This window comes from Parambassis ranga, chromosome 22, assembly GCF_900634625.1.
Source record: "Parambassis ranga chromosome 22, fParRan2.1, whole genome shotgun sequence".
NCBI lineage: Eukaryota > Metazoa > Chordata > Actinopteri > Ambassidae > Parambassis > Parambassis ranga.
This window is the reverse complement of record NC_041042.1, coordinates 9,698,238-9,718,551: the sequence shown is the minus strand read 5'-3', so window position 1 is coordinate 9,718,551 and position 20,314 is coordinate 9,698,238. Positions and strand designations below refer to the sequence as shown.

The 20,314-nt window shown below is 43.6% G+C and overlaps 1 protein-coding gene across 5 annotated transcripts in view; it reads left to right on the top strand.

The window, feature by feature from the left end:
* Positions 1 to 20,314, top strand: part of LOC114427211 (AT-rich interactive domain-containing protein 1B-like) — a 166,503-nt gene that overhangs the window by 132,705 nt on the left and 13,484 nt on the right. For 4 of the 5 annotated variants that reach the window (XM_028395105.1, XM_028395103.1, XM_028395102.1 and 1 more), the window contains 5 exons: positions 2,525 to 2,611; positions 5,232 to 5,405; positions 11,954 to 12,263; positions 13,213 to 13,365; positions 19,118 to 19,242. In XM_028395105.1, coding sequence (XP_028250906.1) covers positions 2,525 to 2,611; positions 5,232 to 5,405; positions 11,954 to 12,263; positions 13,213 to 13,365; positions 19,118 to 19,242 — 849 coding nt within the window. The remainder of the gene's footprint in view (positions 1 to 2,524; positions 2,612 to 5,231; positions 5,406 to 11,953; positions 12,264 to 13,212; positions 13,366 to 19,117; positions 19,243 to 20,314) is intronic. The other variant, XM_028395104.1, reaches the window with a different exon arrangement.

The window sequence follows — 20,314 nt, the reverse complement described above, 5'->3', positions numbered from 1 at the left end:
CTTGAGACCCTGCTATACTACTGCTGCTTATTGTTTTCTTTTTTTATGTGTACTTTTCTCATCAAGGTTTTTTCTCTTTGTTTCTTCTTTATCACTATTTTTCACTCAAACATACAAACACACACATTTGATGTTGCATTAATTTCAGTTTGCATGGCAATGTAAAGGGAGTAGTGGAGCATGGAGGGCAGTGCTCACAATTTCTACCTTCACAGTGGCACACACACACACACATAGAGTCACAGAGTACAAGCTCCTGCCACTACCACTCTGCCATCCAAACAAACTGGGTCTGACAGCAAAGCTGGTGCCTGGCATGCATCTCTGCACACACACACAGGCTAGCCTCTATCATAGGGTCAGCCTTCCATAGTTCAAGAGTAAACTCCTGCTAGCACGCTCTCATCTAAACCTGAGCTACAGCCACATCTGTCCATCTGGCAGCAAGTAGCTATGACAATTTAAAAGATGCTTTAGGCGTCTCCGGTCAGACACACAAATATACACATTTCATATACTCACACACACATAATACTATTTCAGTCAGGACCGTTACAGTCAATACAAAATTTTGCTGCCATTAAGTAATTTTTTTTGCTCTGGAACCTCACTGCCCTTCCATATACCTGGAAAGCCTAAGGCAAAGAGAGCAGTCCTCCTGACCTTCAACGCGCATTCACGAAAAAGCCTACGGTAGGGAGAGCCCCCCCGAACAGAGCAGGCATCAATGACAAGGGATATGACACTGATTAAGTCAGACAGGACATAGAAAAGTGGAACTGTAGGTGGAAGCAGAGGCAGAGGAAAGGTCGTCGGGCTCACCCATATAAAGTAGTATTTCTGTATGCTGCTTTACTTAAGCGGAGGGTCACTGCCGTTGCGCACACACACACATACATGTAGCCAGTTTTGCTAGTCTTATCTCGGAGTTGTTTTGCCTTGCGCATGCTGACGTTTCCCATTCCCTCCTGCAACGTGGTGACAGACTAACTAATCGAATATTCTCTGTTTGAAGCAGCGCCGCTGGATCTATTCATGTGTGAGGCAGGGGGTCTGTGTGTGCATGTGAGAGAGACTATTTCACCTCATATCCTATGTGCCTTTCTTTGTGTTCTTGAGTGTGTTTATTTACACTTGTTTGTGCAATTACTTTCAATGTGTGTGCACCTCGTGCGAGTGTGTGTTTGTGTGTGTGAGACAATGTGTGAGTAGGCGGTGGGTGGATGGAAATGTTGTTTATGCATTTTTATGCAAAGCAATTATGTTGACTTAATTGGGTTTGTTTATGTGGAGAGTGTGTCACCTCCAGTCATGTATTACTGCTGCCATGGACAGACGAATCACACACACATGTATACACACACTCTAACAGCACACACTCTACTGAGTGATTGAATAATGTGAAGTGTTTCCTCTATAATAAGGGGATTTATATTCAGTGTGAGTTTTAAAGACACCATAAATACAAAAATGTGTTAATACAGCACTCTGACTGTACTTCATAATGTATCATCCTGAGAAAAACAATTACTTTTGGCACATTTTCCTATTTCTATCAGAGCAAGTCAAACCATATACTGTAACTGTACAAAATATGCACTGACACACTCTGAGCATGTGCAATTCCCTCATGTCTGGACTTTTTTTCATGTTGCTTAAATTATATTTAAGCACTGAATTGTCGACAGAAATTTGCAAGCAGTGCAGTTTGGAAAAAACAAAACAAACCAGTTATCCCCTCGTCTTTCCCTTTCATCATTGTCTCCAGTCTGAATGCAAAGATAAAAGGTTAATTTGCCATCTCTCTCCTTCCTCTAGGCCAAATCAATCCACCACAGTCTCTGTCTGCCATTGTCCTAATCAGACCCTCAACTCACTATTGGATTTCAATGGAACAGGCGCAGCCCAAAGACCTGCACAACCACCTAATCAATGATCCTCAAATGGCTCCAGTTTTCTATAGGGGATCGCTCTAGTTTTAATGCTTACACAAGGAAGGTGGCACAGGGTCCAATGGGTTGATATGTCCTCTGGAAGTGCATTTGTCATTTTACTAATAGTGAAAGAGCTTCATGTATAGTAATTGTGCTGAGCCCTCTGGGTGTCTGTACAGGCTATATTTGACATGAATCTGTTCAGTCAATACACGAGAAACAAAGACCCTGCCAAAAAAACTGAAAAACCTTCAGCTTAATAATGGTTTCTTGTTTTTTTTTCTTCTGTCAAACATCAGAAAACTTTTTTTGAAACCAGGCAACTTTTGTGCCATTGAAGGAAAAAAGAAAGACAAAAGTGGTCCTTCAGGGTTTAATTGTTCTATCAGTCTATGCAGTTTCCTTCCATTTTCAGGCAAAGCAGAATACAACTCCTTTCTTACTTGACCTCACTTGCTTGCAAAGAAAGGAATTCGGTTCATGTAAAACAGTTTCTTTTAATGTGACAGCTTCCACTGTTGCTCTGAAATATGTTGGTGTGGCATGTGGATGCCTGAATCTTCATGCCCTGACTTCATGTTGTTTTGCAGGTTCAAGCATGGCCCCACAGAGCTCTGGAAACGGACCAGATGGTGCCCACCCTCCAATCACACGCTCACCCATGGCTCAGGAGAGAGGTAAGGCTGTGTGTGTGTGTGTGTGTGTGTGTGTGTGTGTGCTTTAGCCACACACACAACTACAATTTAAAACTCTGGATATGAGCTGATCCATTCATGGAGGTATCATTCACACAATGATTTAAAACTTGTCAAATTTGCTTAAATTGGAAACACTTAGCTTCTTTACACGACAAACCAACGAAGAAAATGACATATTAGCCCAGAGAACAACAATGCTGTGATGATTCTCAGGTAAGATAATGCAGGCATTAGCGCACAGATGTAAACAAACAATTTAACTTGACTGCCTTAATGAAATAAGTTCTTTCAGTTCTTCACCATGTACTACCAGTCTGTGTGTAACCTTACTTGATCAGTTTTTGCAACTTCCTCTAAGCAGGAGCACACACACACACGCAGAAATATTTTTTTGCGTTACGTTTCATCTGTAGCCAACTTCAGTCAACTCCTCTTGGACTTTGTTCAAATGACAGTGTGTGTGTTCTTTTGATAGAGCCTCTTCAGCTTTGGCCACAACTTGTTGCCAAAGGCTTGTAATATGAATGTTAACCCATAAGCCACATGTACAGGCCAAACTAGAAATTTGTTTCCAGCAATTATGGCCACTTGTCGAGTATTACTAAAAACAGCAGAATTGCTCATTTAAAGAAAAAAAAAAAACATACTGCATCCACACTCAACTGCAAAAAGAAAAAAACGGAAAGACTGGGATGTAACCTTAATGGCACGACTGTGATGGTCCTTCTCTATCACCCACCAAAGAGCAGTTAACATCACAGGGAGACAGAGGGAGTGGATAGATGAAGATGGAGGGAGAAAGCGAGCCACTGTAAAAGGTTATTTCCCAACATGATGAAATCAAGTTGGAGATTTAATGCTGCTCTCTAATGCCTGTAAACCTCCAGCTCTCCCCAGCCCAGTCCAGAAAAACACAGCGCGGTTAACAGGGTTGCCTGTTGTTTTTTTGTTGTTTTCCTAGCTAGGATTAACCCCAACTACACACATACACACACCCATCCTCCTCTACATACACGCCCCACTTTGCTCAAGTGCCTGCCTCCCTAAGAGCCTCTCTCCACTCTTCATTTCCATAAATCCGCTGAATGTCCCTTTTTTCCCCCCACTTTCTCTCGCGTGCTTTGCCGCCTGCCTGTTGTTGTCCGGCTGAGAGCTTCATTTGCTTTGCCAGAAAGAGAGAGAAAGGTGTGTGTGTGTGTGTGTGTGAGTGTGTGTTTATGTGTGGAAAGAGAACGAAGCAGAGAGAGAGAGAGAGAGAGAGAGAAATCCTTGAATGTGTTATTTGCTTTTAGCACTGTCTGCACAATGTTCCTCTCCCCATCCATTTTCCAGGCAATTTAAAGTGCGGTATTACACACTGTATTTTTTTCTCCTCCTCTCCCAGAATCCCCTTACCCTAATGGAAGCAAAACATTACAATAATGTCCTCGCTTCTTAAACCCAGCACTCGCAGCCTAAGCACTTTCAGGCCCCAATCGCTCTTTCCCTCCGTTGCAGTGTCTTTCCCTCCCACACACACTTTCTCTCTCGTTCTTTCTTTCTGTCTTGGCCTTCATTTCTTCGTGCCACACACACACAAACACACACACACAACATGGAGCATTTATTGCTCTCCCCCACCCCAATTGACTAAGAAATACAAATATGTACACACAAATAAGTGCAGGCAGCCATATATCGTATGCACAAAGCATTTTCAAACTTTTATCTCCTCTTGCTCCTCTAGCAGAAACAAGGAATTTTAAGTGTCAGCTTGCACTTTCTCTGTAGTTTCCCTAAACCCCAAATGCGCCGAAGAGCCGGCCTGCGCTCGCTTATTCAACAAAGCGGATGGCTATCAAAGTTTACAGTCAAGCAGACCCAATCCATTCCTATCTAATCTGCAATGTTGAATCCCCCCTCCCTTCTGAATGTACACAGATTTTCACACCTCCGCTCTTTTCCCTCAGTGGCGGTCCAGCGACCTTTCTCCGTTGGTGGAGTATTGGGAGACCTTTCTGTGGGTTTTTAAAAAATGAACGGCACCACTTGAAAGAGCGAAACCCATGCGAGCATCGCTCCAAATGTCAATTTGAATGGTGCAGGCAAATTTGGGCCTGAGAGGGTTTGACACATTGATCGACAGAAAAAGGCTTAGAATAACACTGTAGCCATGGTCAGATCACTGGCTATTCAGTGGAGAGTACGGACCACATTTTTAAAATTCATGCTTACCTACTCTTTCATTTGCACTCTTAAAGTACATAGAGTGCTTACTCATCTTGTAGGCCTTCTGACCTGTACGTTTTTTCCAGGGACACCAAATGCCATGTGTATGTTTATGCTGAAGGTTCCTTTTACATGTCATTTTGTTTATGTTTTGTTCAATGTCTGTTCCAAACTGTGTCTACGAGTAACAGGAGCCAATAAAGATTAGAGGCTTTATCTAAAGGAAGGATCTCTTTACACAAGCTAATTAAATAGATTTGTTGAGTTAGAAAAAAAGAGCTCCCTCTTTGGGTCAACATTTGTTTTACTGAGTATGTACATTCACTGCTTTGGGTTTTAGGCATTTTAAAAGCAAAGAGTTGACATGTTTATGTCTGTTTTTGTGTTTCAGGGTTTAACATGCAGAGGAACCAGTCTGGCTCCCAGTTTGCCACTCCACAGTCTGGACCTCCTATGTCCCCTCACCCATCACCTGGAGGCCCATTGTATCCTGGTATGGGTCCGTTCTCTCAGAGTGGTCCCGCAGGCCCATACGGACCTCAAGGACCTCAGTTTGGACACCAAGGTTAGTGCTTGATTTCTTGAACTGACTGACTAATGAGAAATGTGATATACATGTATTATCATCTTTACAGCAAAACTCCAAACTTGCCATGTTAAAACGTTGTGACTGTGTGTGTGTTTTTCAATTACTCTAATAGTGCGTGTGATATTTTTATTTGATGTAACACATTCCTGTTTGGACAATTTTTTAGGTGAGAAATCACACATTTGTCCTCACTACGAGGATTTTCAACCATGTGTGATTTTTTTTTTATTCACTTAACCACTGTATGTAAAACAGCACGTAGATTGTTATCACTAGTATAAATAATATTTTATCATTTAAATTTTGGGAAAATGTGTGGAACCTGTCAACACCAGATCCCAAGAATAACTTTTTCCACTATAATTACATATATGTCCTTATATGTGGCGTCTTTGGAGCATACAAAGATGAAACTTGCAGGCCATACATTAAGAATACAAAAATGCACAGTGAGAGAATGTGATTTTCCCACAAACTATGACTCCTGTCATACTTCACAGCCAATTATTAATCAGGAAAACCGCTAACAGGCGCTGCGCCGACTTTTAACTGGCATCTACTTTCTGACTAGTCACATTGGGAAGATGAATAAGAGGAGGAATTCAGCCCCAGATGACTGATGCCCCCCTTTCACAGTCACACTGAGCCTTGACATCAGTGTCATTGGTGTCAAAGAGACTTTGCTAATGAGGGCTACAAAAGGACTAATTTTAAAAGACATTTCCATCCACTGTTTTGGTATTCTTTCTACTGCACACACAGATACAGTCTTCTCTCTTCCTGTGTGCTGGATCCCGCTTTGGGCTTTAAAAACCAATGTGGCTGTCAGAATATTCATGAGACACTTGAACCCTGGACAAACCTTTGGCCCTCCTCATGATAAGATTATGAGGTAGCTCTAGACTGACAAGGCAGACTGGCATGTCATAAAACGTTAAAGCACAATTCTGGCATTAATATTAGCCTAAAAAAAGGCTGTTCATTTACTAGTTAAATGTGGTGTAAATAGATTTTTAGATTTTGAACCCCATGTCTTTAAAGCACCCAGCCTTTCATCAGTGCTTCATACACTGCAGTTGGCTCCTGAATCTACATTCTGATGTTGCCTTCTGAGCAGCAGTCAGGATGTAGGCCTGTTTGATGAGCTGTAACACTTTTTTTTTTATATTTGAGAAAAAAAAATTACTTGGAATTAAATTAAGTCACAGATTCCAGGGAGGAAAAAAAAAGTTTGGATCGTTTTCTATAATTAAGCTTTCTCCGCTTGCTTGTTTCTCCAACGGCCATCCAACAAACGTTGACATCTGCTGTTGTACTTCCTTTTCTGCCTTTGGCGACACACCAGACGAAACATTATGGTATTTTTTGGTAAATGTGTGTTTTAATGTGTCACCTTGATAAATGCGCCCATCCGTGCGTGTGTTTTCCCAAATTTGCGGTCTCTCCCTGCACATTTGTTCTTGTTGATTAATAGCCCTAATGCGTTTGGTATTTGGTCTCCCTTCTACACCCACTCTTATCTCTTAATGTGACTTTGGCTGGGCTGACAGCCCAGTAAGCAAAGAGAAAAAGAGAAATGAAGTAAGCAGGGAGCGACAGCGAGGCGGACTAGCCTGGAAGAAGCTCTGGAGGCAGATGAGCGTGAAATCTCACTTGGATGACAGGAGAGATGTTCCCATCAGAAACAGAAAGAACAGCTCAAGCCTGCTGTCTTCTCATCACATACATACAGTATAAAGTTTAAGTATTTCTGTATATTCTCATTCAGTTATAACTGCCCTCCATCTGTCCTGTGTCAGTAAGATATTTCTAGACAGCTTATAATTTGGCACTGTGGTGCATTGTTATTAGAACACGTGTACAGTAACCATACACTCTACACTATAAAAATATTGCTCTACACTCTAAAAGGATTGCTGTGTGTTGAACCAGAGTCAAGGCTATGTTTTTTGGCTGCTTTTACCTTGATATAATCATCCATTTCAAATCTTAATTATTCTTATTGACTCCAGGACATAGACATGACCTGAGGCCTTACTGTGAACAGGCAGACAGCTGCTGGTCATTGTTCTTAATGACAGCTCCATCTGCTTCCCTTCCTTCTCCCTAGCGTCTTAACAAATTAGCCAACACAGAAACTCACTCCAAGTTCCTGAACTCTGCACTGCTGTTTGTCTTGGCATGTGTGTGTATGTGTGTGTGTGTGTGCTGAGAGAGCTTTAGGTTGTGTGTCTTACACTTTTAGCGATGCCACATACAACAAGACAGTTCGTAGCTCAGTGCAGAACATAAAACAGCCGTGTGTTCTGTAACCTTAAAGGCTGCGAGAAGGCAGAAAACTGTAGTGCAGCTTGTGTAATCGACTACACAGCCTCCATCCCCTATACAGCTATGGTGATACATGAGACTGCTGGTGGATATGGCCATTCTACAAACAATACTGAAATTTTTTGTAGCCGTTTCCAGAGATCTTCGCTTAGATAAGTCTGCTTCCCAGACTGTAACCAAAGGTTTTCTTCCAGATTGAGCTTGCCAAAGCTTTTCCACTTTCTCACTGTCTAAATGGGAGCTCTTGCAGTGAGAGCTCTGCCCAGTGATTCCAAAAAATATTTAAGCTCCTAATGTTTATAGACGTCCTTTGAAAGCCCTCTTTATCCACAGTTAAATGGATCCCTTACTGTTTGTGTTGATATCAGCCTCTACTCGGGGCTCAAACGACTCCAACAGCTGTTTTCAAGACATGCACTCGGACATGGTACAGAGCCAGCATGTTGAGAACAGTGGACACACAGACAGACGGGGGAGGAGGATGAGGATATTATGCCATTACAGGAAAGAGATTTGGAGTCTGTCTCAGCTCTGCTTTCTCTCCCAGCTTATTGCATAGTTCTCTCCATCACATACCCCTCCCCTTCCAGGGGTTAAGCACTCCGCTAGTAATGACCGTGCTTCAGACAGGACTTTTAAGCCTTGGTGCCTTGCCGGAGTTGTACTGTAATTCTGCCCAAAAAAAAGAAAGAAAAAAAACATGACTCAAGCCAGTGCCTAGGGCAGGGAATGGAGATTTTCACAGGAAATTGACAGAGTGTGTAGCTCAGCAGCCCCAAGGTGTACCCCAGCCTTACTCTGGCTCAGAAACCCTGCCGGGGGAAGGTGCTGAGGTGGCTGGGAGAGGATGTGGGGGCCTCAGGCAAGAGAAGATGCTGCAAAAAAAAAACTATCCATCCCAGCAAGTTGTACATGAATACTGCCTGTCTAATGCTGAGTCTTAAACCTGCACAAGTGAAAAATGTTTTTTTTCTGTTGTATTGATCCTAATTTCAAGGGATTATAAAGGCTAAAAACAGATTAAACCACTACTGTTTCTAGTCATACCTAATACTGCTGAATGGCACATTCAGTTGCGTTAGAGAAGTCTCATAGTACCCATTCTCATATTTAGAAAATGGCATGCTTCCAACAAAAATCATTTTCCTTTCACAAAAATTGCATGAGAAAAATGCTTGTATTCATTTCTTTTATTTGTGTTCAGCCATATGTGGACATGGACCGCCATCCAGCACTCCTGTCCTTGGCAGCTCAAGCATGTAGCCATGTAATCTGAGTTCTACTCCTTATTGATGGAGTTCACAAGTCCGGAGGGCGCATTGGTGCACCATCGCACCTTACTCTACCATGGATGGTAGAATGACTGCTTCGGCTGTTAAGCGCTGGCTGGTCCAGTCTGCTGAGGAAGCAGTAGACAGTAATCTGCTCGGTCACACTCCGGCTCTCCCGCGGGACAGCAGGGATTAAACCAGGCGCAGGATATAGCGTCCACCAAATGCGTGACCGTGCCGGGAATTTCCATATAATTGTGAACGAAGCACCATGAGCTCTCCTTCTCCTTCTCCTCCCCTCCATCATGCTATAAATACCACCAAGACTCCCCAAAGGCACCGAGCACCGAGAAGCAGGCAAGAAACCAAGACTGAGCCACAAGGACGGAAGAAGGTGCAAATAAGAAATGACATCCTCCTTGTCCTCCTTTCCTCTTGTCCTTCCCTGATTAGTTTCCAGTGTGGAAGGAGCTGCATGCAAAGTAGATGTGCACACATGTAAATGCTAAGGTGGGAACCATAATAATAATAATGATAGGCTGTGACTCAGAGTCATGCAGGAATTCAGGTGTTCTCACAGTCCATGAAGCCGATGTCTCATCACCATGTGGAATCATAAAAAATTGGACTAAATTTGACATCAGCAATGATCCAGCTTTCTCATCGGATGTAATCTAAGAGCACTTCCAAAGGCATAGTGAGCATGAATGGCTCTTATGAAAAACACCTAGGGTTTTGAGGTTGAGCTCTCAGTCATTTTAAAAAGTGGGTTAGTACGCTATCTGTCCTTGAAGAAGCACTCTCTGGCAAGGCACCAATCCTTCAGGAAGTGAATCATTCTTGTCAGTACGGAGCAAGGCTCTCATAGGAAAGCTTAGCATTAACTTTATCCCACAGCTACTCTGTCTTTCTTTGTCAGCTGAGGCAAACATAGCCCACAACTAGAACATTTTGAATGGTAGTACATCAAAACTGATAAGTTCTCTCAGTGCTGCATGCCGACTTAATGGCACATTTTTTTAGATTTGGCTTAGCATCTCACCAACCCAAGGATATGAACTGACTCTCATGGAAACTTCCACACACTCACTCCCATTTTTCAGACTTTTGGCAGAAAAAAATTCAGATCGTCCAAGTGGGACTGTATGATATAAACAACTCCCCGGGAGGTGTGCTGGAGCCTCAGTCAGTCCTAAGGGCCAAAAACCACAAAGTGTCCACCCAGGCTATAGAGTATGTATGGCAGGCAGCCATGACATGGGTCTCAACAGCTGTCCAAAGAGGGCTGAGAGAGGTCGCTGACTGGGGCCTTGTTCATCTGCAGCAAACCATCAGGCTGAGCTGAGAGCAGGGAGTTCAGTGTTCCCAGGATTTTCCACAGCATTGCAAGCTTATGAGATGGAGAAACATGGAAATGTGTCTTTCAGTGGTTGCAGGGTCTCCAAAGTATTATATGTGCAATCACACAGTCAAGCAGACACACACGCATGCTGTGCACCATACATATCCTCCTGTGTTCGTTAGCACATTCTTTCTTCCTGAATGCTTCCCTATTATAGCCCCAAAACCCTTGACAGGTGTCAGCCGTACTCGGCTCACCAACTCACCAAAGCCTCCCCAGAAATAATCCGCTTCTCTTTTCCCATCTCCCACAGTAGATTTCATCACATTTTCTGGACAAATTCAAGTGGAGTTGCTGACTTTTATGGGAAAGAATTTTATTTTGATTCAATATAAATCCTATCTTGGGGGTTGGAGGGGGGGGGGGGGGGGGATTCTTCCTCCTCCCTTTCTGTCTCTCTGTCTCTGTCTGTCTTCCTCTCTTTCCACCCCCACCCTCTGCTGCTTCCTCCTGCTCTTTCATAGGCTTATGTCATGTGGAAAGTGTCTTCGTTGAAGCAGCTCGAGGACAGTGGGAAGCCATTTCCATTTTCAGAGTCTTTTTTTCCTCCCTGCGTGGAATATTGTCATTTAACTTTCCCTCGTTGGGAGTGTGCGGAAAAGCCTTCAGGTTTTAAAGGGACTTGATCCCCTTTTCCAGACATATTCTCAGAGGATTAAGCAGCGAGGCCCAACTAAAGCACCCTTAATCAAATCAAAATAAATAGCCCCCTTCACAATAGAGGATGCCACATTTTCCATTTCTATTTTGCAGGGGATTTGTCCCAGGGAGGGAATATCACAGTGGAAAAGGCTCAGCACCCGCAGAGGGAATACAATGTTATGTGCTCTGTGTGTGGGTGTGTACAGCACTTACATGTACAGTAGGTGTCTTCTTGTGTGCATGAATGTATGTACATGTTGTCTTTAACAGCATGGTGATTCTCTTTCAGCTCTTATTGCAGTTGGAGTCGAGTTGGGCCTTTAAAGCCAAAATGGGGGGGGTTTTAAGTGTGCCTTAGGAAAGCTTCTGGCATCATGGCCATGTAGCACTCCAGGGCAGCAAGAAAGCATTTACTGCAGATTAGAGCTCCTCTCAAGTGTTTCACAAAGTCAGCCTTAAGCTTAACAATTGTTCCCAAGACCAACCAGCAACTTGCAGCTGTGAAAAATGTCACCAGTCCACACCCCAAATACTTTCCCCTGCATCCACTGAAGTTTGTAAAGGTGACGAATCAGAACTTTACATTTCTCATTCCTCATCTGTCACTGCATTATTTTCTTGATGGATGAAATTGTTGTATGTGTCACTGTTATAGGTAAGAGTATCAGCTGACAAGCACACTCCATTTCACTCCAAGTGATTCATAAAACCCATCTGCGCCTACAGTATTTCACAGAAGCCTTTCTTTGTCATTCTGATGAGCGATTTATCAGGTTTAAGGGAAGTTAGATGTCTCAAGTGACAAGAACCCGTGTTTTAAATTTCACTGACATGTTTTTTTAAGCATTTCTTAGCTGAATCAAATGTCATCTTTTTTCCAGGTAACTACCCTCGGCCCTCTAACTACAGTGGGACAGCCAGTACCAGCTACAGCAGCCCCGGTCCCGGCATGAGTAACAGTCTAGGGATGAATGCTACCAGCCCCATGCATGGCCAGGGGCCTGGACAGTCTATACCGGGAGGACGCAGTCAGGGACCAGGCAGCCAAAACAGAGTGTACCCACCCATGGGTCCAAGTTCCCCCAGCATGCCCCAGCCAGCTGGGCCAGGGATGGGTCCTCCAACTTTGGGTAACTCTAACCGTAAGGCCCAGGAGCCCATTCCTGGATCTGCCAACTCGATACACAACAGGTAAGAACACAATCAGCACACAGGAGGTCTGTGTTTCCTCATAGAATTTGTGTCTTAGGTTGTGCTCTACCAATCCATAAGCACTCCATCCTCATCAGGACAGTAGTAGTCACATTTTAAACTGCCTATATGAGTACTGAACATGTGAATGTTTTTTTGTTTTTAAATCAACTATGCACTAAGCCTTTCTATCTTAATATATTAGTATCTGTTAACATCTATCTGCAGGGTTTCGAGGGAAGGTGTGCTGAAAAGCACTGCAGTGCCATAGAGTTTTTTTTTCCAAGAGTCTTTTCAGATGTGCAGGCAAGAGTTTGTTCTCAGGGGTTCCACTCTATGTGCCATTTGTGGAACTATCCCTATTTTCACACATCTCATAAAGTGGCTGACATTTTGATATCTGCCTCTATACACCAAGTGCCATTTGTTGCAGAAAGAGACATATTGGCTTGTGAGAAGGCTGTATGGCCGGAATACAAAACTGTCAAAACATAAAAGGAGAAAAAGCAAACCACAGGTTTAACTGTGTGAAAACACCAGAGACAGGGGTGACACCAAGCACCTTAACACAAATACAAAGCACTTTGATGCTATAACAGTATATGAGTTAAGGGGTATTATTTTTCCATCAGGGTTGGAGCTTTGACTATAGGAGCGCTTGTGGTACTGGAGACAGGGTTTGTTGTGGGATTGTGTGGGCAGTAAACTTTTGCTGAACCCTGCCGGGGGACCTTGTGAAAACATGGTTGTCTTCTGAGAAGGGAGGCTGGGTTTCTGCGCTTCATCCAATCGGTGCAGGTTTTTCCTAACAACGCATCATGGGAGCGTTCTCGTCAGCATTCTGCAGATTAACATTTGTTGATGTTCATTCGCATTCCTGTTAAGAGATGACTCAGTCTGTGAACCAGAGGTGGTGTTTTAAGTTTCTCTTTTTGACGGCGGTCTGCAGGCTGCCTCCGTATGTGAGACCCCCATCGCAGATGCAACCCAACTCCACCCACTGGCCCACCCCCTACCCTTCCTCCACATGTCCAACACCTTTACCTCAACCCAGAGCTCACCATCCACCCATCCTGTCACCCTCACATTCACAGCAACATAGGTATGTCCACCACCTTCGGTCACTGTGTGTGTATCCGCTTCTAAATGTATGTTGTGTTGTGTGAATGGCCGTTTTTCAAGATGATGATTACTCACAGGCTCCATCCTTCAGCAAAACAAGAGGAGTCATCATTGTAATTGCCATCACCACCTTCGTCATCAGCACTGTAGTCATCAATATCTTTGCAAGCATCTCTTAGTCATTCTAATGACAACAGTGAGCACATAAAGACATGAAGTTTCATATTGTTGTGTAATGTTGATTGTGTGTGTGCATGGGGGGGTGCCTGACAGTATGTGTGATTAATTACATGCATCAGGAGGGCCCAGTGCTGTATTAATACACACACATACATTCATGCAAATGCTGGCCAAGCCATTAAGAGATGCCTGGGCTGTCAATAAGAAGTGGCATGACATGATCCCCACTGCTGGGCCCAATCAGACTGCCTGTCAGTCTTTCCTCACACTCACCAAGACACCAGAGAGGTGTCGCTCGCTGCGGTGGAGCTACTAGAGACTTAGACACACACACAGTCTCTGTCTGTTTACTGATCTGGCTAAAAAGTATGTTTGTGTCTTCATCTGTTTCTTCAACTTTTCAGTAATCAATTTTGATGCATTGTCAACGGGGGAAGTATCCCTGGCTTCCTTTGTTTTATCTCTGTCTTTGGCATTAAGAAATCATTAATGTGTTTTTTTTTTACTCCCATTGGAAGCAGAAAGTCCAACGCTTTTGATTTTCTCTTCTTTTTTCAGTATGCATGCTAACTTCCCAGTTGTTACTGTGTTTATTCAGAACATATCATCATTTGCACTGCACTGAAAGAAAAAACAAGAGGAGACTAGATGTTTAGAACAACAAAAGAGTTTTATGAACTAGTTGGTGTAAAAAAAATAAAATAAAAAAGAAATCTGCCAACGATAAGACCAGTGGTTTCCAATTAAAGTGCTTCTTTTACTTTCTTCATTTCGAATATTTTAGAAAGACAAAATGTTTTATTATAATGGACATATTTGTAGAATACTCTGCATCTGTGCTGCCTGTCTCACCTTCAGTGTTCCTGTTGCTCATTCTACCTCTTTCATCCCTCCTTGTCTGCTTCTCTTTTCTCTCCTCCCACCTGTTTCACTCTTTTTACCAACTCTCCCGACTGTATCGCCCTTTTCCTCTCTGTGCAGCTCTGTTATTCTACCCAGACTGTTTTATCTCCCTCAGTCTTTCTTCCTCCCAATTTGCTTTTTGTTCTCTGCTGTCTCCAACACAGCCTTGTTATGTTTTTCTTCCTCAGATCCCACTTTAGAACATCTGAGGGAGATCAGGAGAAAATTGGCCTCCGAAAACCTGCAGTTAAAGGCTCCAGCACCCCTTTGTGCTCCAGATCTCAGTGCAACATTGTGAAACATTCAGACCTAGTTCTTCTTCTGTCTGAGAAACAAGTTGTTAGTCGTAGCATGTGTCTACTTTCCTTCTTTGATGCATCAACCCCGACTGCCACAGCAGCTAGCTCCCACCCTTCCACATCAGGGGCTAGTTAGCAGCGAAATCATTGGCTGGTCTCTGCTTCTTGTACTCTCTTTCTTTAACACATCCATCCACCACATCCCCACCAATGATGCTCGCTTCTCGTCCCCAATATACATCCTCTCCTGACTCGCACACACCCTCCCTCAAAGTGCGGCTTCATTACATCGAGTGAAAAGAATTCCAAATGAACAGAGGAGGGCCACTTCTTGTATCCCATGGCTGCAGGCGTGGGTCGAGATTAAATCTTCATAAAGTGTGGAGTGTTTTTTTTCCCCCGAAGCCCTCTCACAGTTTCTCCTTCACCAGCAGGCTGGAATCAGAACCAAATGTCCCACTTTTATCAGTTAATCAGTCAGATTTGGGGAACGATGTGTAAAGAGAGTTTGAGCAGCATAAAAGCAAATGCTGTTAATCGACTATATGTTAAACTAGGCTTTTAATTTAGTGACAGAGTCTTTAAATACAACAACTGTTGTACTGCCTGAACAACATGAGAGTAAATGTCCTAAAAAAACCCAGTATCAGTGTCATGTCAAAGTTGACTTATTGTGGATACAGGGTTCCCAGGTGTCAGCATGTTATGTTGAAATAACATAGAGGAGGTACAAGTTTGTTTGGAAAAAGGTGCTCTACAATTTTTAGGGGCTGGAGATTGATGTTGGGATGTTTTTTTTCTTTTTTTGGAAAAACAGCAGAGAACACAAAGTATTAAAAGGTATAAGCTTTTCTTGGCAGCAGCTTCTGAGGACAAAATTGGCTTTTCAAATGACTTTCCAGCGCTGCCGGCGACACTCTACAAAAAGTTCCTGGAGCTATAGGAACGGGCGAACTGTCGGAAAAATAAGCACTTAGTAGAAGAAGAGCAAAGCTCAGAAAAAAAGAGCCGTAAATAAAAGGGAAATTGAAGGGAGAAAAATGTTGGAAGAGGGAAGAAGAGAGGAGAGGAGAGTGCTCCCAGGCAAATCCTCGCCAAATAATTCATTTCTGACCTCCTTAGTAAGTAAATTTGCTAAATAAATAAGAGCAGCGCTTGAATGTCAAGAACGGGGGATGCTGCCTGTGGCGCTTTGTCGCTCGCAGTCTTGGCAGCGCTGTGGAGCTCTGCTTTCATTAGATGGGCAAAATAAATGGCTTCTCCTCCATCCATCCATCCTGAGCTGTTTGATGTTTGTGAAGGAGGGGAGGGAGGGAAGAGTAGCTTTTCTCTGGATTTAATATGTTAAAAGCTGTCCCTTTTATTTTTTGTAGGGGGTTTATTCTAGTCTATCCTCTGTATGTGCGTGTGTGAGTTGAGTCAGGAGTTTAGAAGAGCAATGAGCCCAAGCTGCCCTGAGAACAGATTGGGTCCATATATAATTCATAACCTCCAGCCGATCCACTCCATCCTCCCATCCAGCAGGCCTCTCTCTGGTTCTTATTCTTTCACTTTCTTTAAACATGCACCAAGCAGAGGGATCGATAGGGAGGGCCGCTCAGCCATCACACAGTCCTGACGTCCCAGCACTTCTGCTGTCTCGTCCACTTAGCTGCGCTGGGAGGCATCAGCATGGCCTGTCACCACGAATGAAGGACAAAGGCGCTGCCACTTCTAGAGAGACACCGTCAGTTGGTTGGCTGGCACCTCGTAACCATGGCATCCCCTTGGCAACGGCACCCACCTCGCGCACGAACACAAGGACACGCTCAAACACACTTCGACACACACTCAGACTCAGCCCACGGTGTGAAAGTGGCCTTCTCAGATGCCCTTCACACATGTGGACTGAAAAGCAAAATTAGAGAGATGGCTCCATGTGTGTGTGTGTGTGAGTGAGAGAGAGAGGAAGTGGAGAAAACAAGGGAGTGTGAAGGACAGTGAGGGTAAAACATTTAGACAGAATGAATCTAAAACAATAGAACTGTAGTTCTAAAGTGTGTGGGGTAAGAGAAACAATGTGTTGATGCATTTCAGAATCTGAACTTTCTTACTTTTCTGATGTTGTGTCAAAACTAGAAAACAACTCAAACCCAGTAAACTTTGAGAGAAGGTACAGTTTCCCTGCACTGTTTCTCTCCTCAGGCCACTCCTAGACAACAAACTGGGAGTACACTGGTGTTAGGATGAATGTTTCCATGTTTCTGACTGTGTGTGTATGTTGGAGTGTGTGTTTGTTCCCTTGACTCAGTCTCATGGAACAGCGATTACCTCCAGATCTGGGGCCCTGAGCTGAAAATACGCCCCCCATTGGTCCACCAGGGACCCATATACACACTACTCAGGCTTCTTCTTGCATTAATTTCCCTCCCTCAGTCCTTCTCTTTTTCTCTGCAAGTCCTTTCTTCTTTTTTTTCCTCATCTCTTCATCCCTCCTTTTCCCCTCTCTTCCTTCCCTCATTCTTTCCCTCTCTCTGCCGCAACAGGATGCTTTTTTTTCTCCTGCACAAAGGTGCCCAAGAGCAAGATGAATGCGCTGTGCCTTTTTTTTTTTTTTTTACCCCCGATAGCGGCACATGCATATATTAAGTGTGATTAAACGCTGTGCGGTGCCTCCATCAAGTGCTTTCTAATGGGCTTTTTTATGACATGAATTAGTCATAATGGGAGAGTGCCACAGTTGAAAACCACCAACCACTGTTGTTGTTGTTGTTGTTGTTGTTGATTTGGATATTTCACCATTCACACAAGAGCTAGTGCTTATATTGCTTAAGGTGGGTGTGGGGTGTTTTTACAGTATGGATAAATGAGGGTTCGAAGGCATTTGGCACCACTAAACTCACTTTTCCTTGCTGGCGTATCAGCACTCTCTTTTGTAGGAGTTTGCATGCAGAATACATTTTTACTTGCATGAGTAGGTGCGACGATCAAACGGTAAATTTATTTCTGTGTCTTGACTCACGCAGAGCTTTTTAGGGAACACGTAGGCAGCAAATCAAGGAGTCTATATTACCCCCCACCCCTCACCAACCTCTCCCCCCCATTATAGGGAAATGGGGCCAGATAAGCGTGGATTTGGTGTGCTTGTTTCTTTGCCACGGAGCTCCCCTGTGCACCTCGGCCCCCATAGAGGGATTACATATGTATCATCAGCCGTGCTCTATGACTAATTACATCTGTGAGATGAGATTATGGGGAGGTTTACCAAGCCGATCCCTCCTCTCAGGCAATGTGTATCGGTTCCAACATGAGGTATTACATTATGTGTCTGTGTGAGTGTGTGAAAGACAGAAAGATGCCAGTTAGGAGTGAATTGACTGACATAAATCCGGATAGTAGTTTTTCTTTTCGCTCTCTCATTTTGGGCCAAATTCTTCTCCTTGTGATCTGTCATGTTTTGCTTCTTTCCATCGTTTATTCCTTTCCTTTTTCCATCACTACAATTCGACTGTCTCATTTCTCTGCCTCTTCTTCCCTAATTTTGTTTCATCTCTAGTTCACAGACATTTTCATCCATCCTTTAGACCTCTTTTTTCCCTCTCTCTCTGTCAGCCTCCTCCTCTCTCCTTGTCTTTTTACATGGTTGTCCAGGAGATAATCTTGAGTCAGCAGGTGATAGACCAAATTGTTCCAAACACGGTGTTCCCTTTCAGCCCCTGTGTCACTGGCTATGGCCTGCCTGGCATGCAATGATAGGCTCTGCCTTCAATCGCACACATGTACACACACACACACATGCACACACATGGGTGGCTACTGTTCAGCAGGTTGCAGATAAGCCCCTCTGATGTCACTTGCAACAACATGTGATGAGCCGCCTGAGAGAGAAAGACGGAGGGAGGCTGAGCGCCATTGATTTCTGCTGTCACCATGGCAACAAATAACATGATCCTCTCCAAAAGCACACCTTAATTAGTTAAATTATGACTTGTGGGACAGAGAGAGAGGGAGAAAGGGGAGAGGGGGGATTTGCAGAAGAGAGGAGCGGAGAAGGGAGTGGAGAGGAGAGGGGTTTTTCTTTTCTGATGCTGCATGCTCATCTTCAATCTTTTGGATGAGCTGTTTGTTTGATCAGGGATATGTTGTGTACTTTTTTTTTTTTTACTGTGACTCAGATATACATGGAGCTTAGTTTTTACAACAACAGCAAAGGAGAACAGCAGTGACAGACTGCCAAATATCATCTCTGTGTGATTATGTGACTTGTGTTCCTCTGTTACCCACTTATCTCTCCACAGCCTGTCATTACATTGTGAATGTAGATGGATTCATCTTTACTAAACAATGTCTTTTCTCCTCTGTGTGTTGAAGGCAAGGGAACTACCAGGGCCCTGGCATCAGCCAAGCAAGCACTGTCCCCTACAGTCAGCCATCAGGCAACAACAGTTCAGCCACGGGCAACGCACAGGGTCCAGGCTACAATATGACACCTTCAGGTATTGAGAGTTTATGTAATGTCTGCATTGTATAGAAGTATGAATTGTTTTTTTTAACCTGACATACAGGGAGAGGGGATGTTGCTCGCTAGCAATACAAATACAAGCTCACCAGGACCCCATCCACACTAGCTTTGCTTGCATTCACCGAATACATGCTTATAAAAGAAAGAAGATCCTGACTCACAGCCCTCTTGGTTAATGTAAGGCAGTACAGTTTGCCACTCACTTTGACACCCATTTATATCAGTGCATACAGAGACTGGAGAACAAGGGGTAAAACCGAGCAAAACGCTAAGAAATCAAGAGTTTGCCAGATAATTTCTTGCCGCTTTTGCTTCCCCTGTAGAGCTGGCCCTCCAGTGTGCAAAGATTAATGTGGTGCATCAGTTTTTCTTTCAGCTATTCACCCCAATGCATTGTTGCTAAACACCTCAGAGAGCACTGAGGCACCCCAAAATGAAAGGCAGTAGTTTTTTTATTCAAAACCAAATAACAGAATGCGTGACATTTGGAAAACTTCAAACGAATTACAGCGCCAAGGTTCCTCAAAACTCGTCTGGTTTGCCCCTGGGCACAGTAAAAAGCCATTAGTTTTCCCACCGAGCGCAGCACACAAGGGAAAAATAAAGAGGGAAACCTTGTATCCAAGGACCCCTTCTTTCTTTTAATAAGAAATATGCAGCTGGCAGGATGAAAAGTGGTCTTAAACATCTAAACTTTTCTTCAGTTAGAAACCAAATGAAAGTACACAAATGTCTTTGAAAACAGAAACAAATCTTCATGTCAGCCAACATCTCTTGAATGCTAACCTTTCCATTCTCTCGCTACTTATGTTAATATTTCTGAACACGATGATTTCTCCCAAACATAAGATGTGCAGCTAGCAAGGTTGAAAGGGCGCCTAGGCATGCTTTTAACTGAGCCTTATCTCAGTCCTTTTCTGTGTCTCCCTAAAGAAGCAGTCTCATTATACATTTCTTTCACAATCTTCCATTTGACATGAATGGCCGGACAGGAGGCCTTGAGAGGAACACGGAGAGAAAGAACATCACATTTCAACTGCATAAAT